We start from the raw sequence: 3,209 nt of genomic DNA, 5'->3' as shown, positions 1-3,209 counted from the left end.
TTTTTGTAATTTATTTCTATCCTTTTGCTTACTAATATCTCTTTACTAAAAGCCTAGTAGGAGTTGCCTCCATTTAGGGATCCTATTGTTATTAGCTACTTTCTAGTAGTTATACCTGTCCTACTTAGGAATAAAAAAAGCGCCTTTCTTCCTTTTTTATATAAAATAGCTTCTTTAAAGAGAGAGAAGAGCCTAATCTCTTTCGTATTACTCTTCTTTCTTCTCTATATAGATTATAGTCTAGTAATAAATGCCTAGGGGTTTACAATGCACTACATTCCCTAAAGCATCTACTTTCTTCGTCCTCCCCTATTGCTTTAGAGAAGGATTTAAAATAGCCTTTTCCTAGCTTTAGCTAGTAGAAAGCTGATTGTAGCCTTTTAGGATATTTATCCTAAGGGGATTTAAGAGAAAAGGAATAGCTTCCTTTACAGATCCTAGTATAGTGTTTTCCTTTGCTGGTAGTAATTACTAACTACTACACTAGTTAAATTCAATTGCGACCGTTACAATATTGATTTAAGTAATTAAATTAACTGAGCCCTCCGGTTATAAAGTGAGCCCTCCGGTTATAAAGCTTTCAATTTAATCAATCCGAGGTAATTGAATTGAACTGATTAATTTGCAAGCCTGTCCCCTACCACATTACCTCCCCACCATACTAATTCAACATTGGTACTACTGATGCATTATCCGCTGTTATCTGTACCGCTGTTACTACTGCATTTGATAACTAATTTGACCTTACGACCTAATACTTAGGAACGTACCTATCTGCATTCCTAGCAGTGCCCTTGTATCTGGTGTTGAGGTAGGAGCTATAGACGTAGATTAAACGGATTTCTTGTCAGCTAATAAACCATTTTGAACCATTAGTGCCTCGATGGGGCGAATAGTCTTAGCGACTCCCGGGTCGGCAGCCCAGGCAGAGAGCATGGCGTGGCCTTTCAGAATGGTAGGGGTGATGGCAGGGTTGTAGATAGGAGCAAAGACAGAAGCCCCGTGGATGACCAGAAGTATCATGGTTGAGTAGTACGTCCTGTTTGAAAAAGAAAGTAATTAGCTTTACATCAGTAGACTCTCAAATTCATCCCAACTCCTTCTGGGCTAGGGACACTTGCCCGAGAAGGTTCGCAGGCACTAGCGGATGGCGCTCCTGCAGGAGGCTTTCGGCAGACATGACGTGCGCGATAGCGTAGTGAATTGTCTGACTTGAGAGATGGAGCAGCTCAGCGCCTTGCTTTTCATCGTCCGGGGCCTCAGTTAGGAGAGTTAGGGCGGCAGGCCAGTTTATGATCATGCGTAAGCCAAAGTACTGGCCGCGTAGAAAGGCGCGCTGCGGATCAAGTGGAGTGGTGAATTCTTCGGGGAAAATGACATTTGCGGGCAGGCTGTCGTACCATATCGTAACCTGCTGCCTCAGGATCTCCATTACCGTAGGCGAGCACTGAACACCAGGTTCCTTCCAGAGCATCTCGAGAGCATACAAATATAGGCGCCGCATAGAGATCTCGGCCAAAAACCAAAACATGTCCGGCTCGTCATACGAACTAAGTGGAAGGGGAATGTGTTTATTGACTGATGACAATGGCAATATCCCATACACAACATAAGCTCCCAGCTCATTTTCAAGGATAAAGCACACCCAGTAAGCGCGGTGACAAGACTCTCGTAGTTGAGCATCTCCACCAAGGCGACTGCGGAGGTTAAGAAGGGTAAGGACGGACCGCGAGGCAATGGAGATAGCGTGAGCAGCTTGGAGTGGACGAATGCAGAGGCTAAGGTACATTCTAGAAAGCCTTAGTATGGAGCGACGAGACGCGAGAGCAGAAACCAAACAGGGAGACTACGCACGACTTTAGAATGTAGCATTGTACTTCGACAAGAGAGTAGTTTGGCGTTGGGTTTAATATCCTACAAGCAGCGAGAAAATAGTTCAGACCTGGAAAGTTGCGGGCATCGTCAGTGGCAAGGTCTTTAGCTCTTGATAAAGCCCCAAGACCTAATATAAAGAGAATTTGACATGTCTCTTGGTCGGATTTGTTAAAAGCGCTGTCATGAAATTGTGTAGTCCGTTTGGAAAAGGCTTCTCGGTTAAATAGTGGGAACCAGGGAAGAATATTCTCCGCGAAAGACTGCTGCAGCTCTAAGCATGCTTGGGGAGAGAGATCGAGAGCATTCGGATCGCCAGCCTGGTTAAGGAGGGTGCCCTTCACAATCTCCTGCTCAACGAAAGGCTCGCCCCCATATACACTAAGCGGCTCCAGGGCGGGGGGAAGCCTGTTATGACCAAGGAGCTTGAAAATGTCAAAGGACAGCCCCAAGCGCTGGAACCCAATACATATTTCGTGAGACGTGGCCGAGGAGCCGAGCGGGGACGAACTCCGGGGTGTTTTGGGGGAGAACGTGGCTGCGTTGCTGGGATCAAGCCAGTTCTTGTAACTCCCATCTAACCGTGCCTCGATGCCAGCCAAGCGGCTCTCTATCTTACTTAGGAAGATGCCAGCAGTGTCTTGCTCTGGTCTAAACGTGATCAGCCCCGCACCAGACACCACGGCATATGCGATGTGGAAATGACTTTATGCTCAAGTACGACATCTAGCTTTGAAGTCCAGCCAAGGACGGTCAAATAAGGTTGGGTGTGCAAAAGAGCAAGGGTTCTCGAAAACTGTACAAGTAGGTTACACACCTGCTGTCAGGAACCAGCTTCCGGTACGAGCACACCACTCCGAGCTCGACGCATGACGCGCAACTCGGCTTCGTTGCGTCGCATCGCGTCTTTCGCACGCGGCAGATTTCGCAGGCAATCGCAGCACGCTTACGGGGGTAGTTATGCGGATTGAATATGTAGTGCATTGAGCTTTCCGAGGACTTCGGTTCATTTCCAGTAAATCCCGGCTGCTCGGGATCCGGCAACGCTTGAGCTGAGTGAGACTCTCCCTGTAACGGTTTGTGGGGCTGCATAGAGGTCGATAGCCATTCTCCGGCACAAGTTTCAGTGGGTTTGGAAAGCTGTCAGATCATTTTATTGACTGAAATGTTACGTAAAACACGTAACAATCACGTGCTATAAAGTGTATATCTTCTTTATAATAAATAATTCATTACTTTATTAGCTATATAATAAATTCTAAAATGTATATATAAAAAGTAATCTTATTAATACTACCAGCAGGTATGGATTTACTTCGCAGCAAGAGGTAAGCTTT

The 3,209-nt window shown here is 45.9% G+C and overlaps 1 protein-coding gene across 1 annotated transcript; it reads right to left on the bottom strand.

The window, feature by feature from the left end:
• Positions 1 to 435: 435 nt before the first annotated feature.
• On the bottom strand, positions 436 to 2,990 carry K441DRAFT_665219 (uncharacterized protein). Its single transcript, XM_067649470.1, has 5 exons — positions 2,690 to 2,990; positions 1,855 to 2,523; positions 1,122 to 1,790; positions 771 to 1,039; positions 436 to 703 (listed from the first exon to the last, which is right to left on the bottom strand). The coding sequence occupies exons 1-4, from the start codon at positions 2,962 to 2,964 to the stop codon at positions 832 to 834; spliced, it is 1,821 nt and encodes a 606-aa protein (XP_067500513.1). The 5' UTR covers positions 2,965 to 2,990; the 3' UTR covers positions 436 to 703; positions 771 to 831.
• Positions 2,991 to 3,209: the final 219 nt, after the last annotated feature.

Source organism: Cenococcum geophilum (assembly GCF_001692895.1).
Source record: "Cenococcum geophilum 1.58 unplaced genomic scaffold K441scaffold_42, whole genome shotgun sequence".
NCBI classification, from domain to species: domain Eukaryota; kingdom Fungi; phylum Ascomycota; class Dothideomycetes; order Gloniales; family Gloniaceae; genus Cenococcum; species Cenococcum geophilum.
Note: the sequence above shows the minus strand (reverse complement) of the source record. Positions and strands in the feature narration are given on the sequence as shown.

What these genes read in the sequence shown, in the direction of transcription:
- K441DRAFT_665219 (XM_067649470.1), bottom strand. Translation starts at nt 2,964, where the DNA reads ATGCAGCCCCACAAACCGTTACAGGGAGAGTCTCACTCAGCTCAAGCG. An exon ending in AAGCTGGTTCCTGACAGCAG is followed by an intron (nt 2,524 to 2,689) that starts GTGTGTAACCTA and finishes GATCACGTTTAG; the next exon opens with ACCAGAGCAAGACACTGCTG. An exon ending in CAATGCTACATTCTAAAGTC is followed by an intron (nt 1,791 to 1,854) that starts GTGCGTAGTCTC and finishes AAGGCTTTCTAG; the next exon opens with AATGTACCTTAGCCTCTGCA.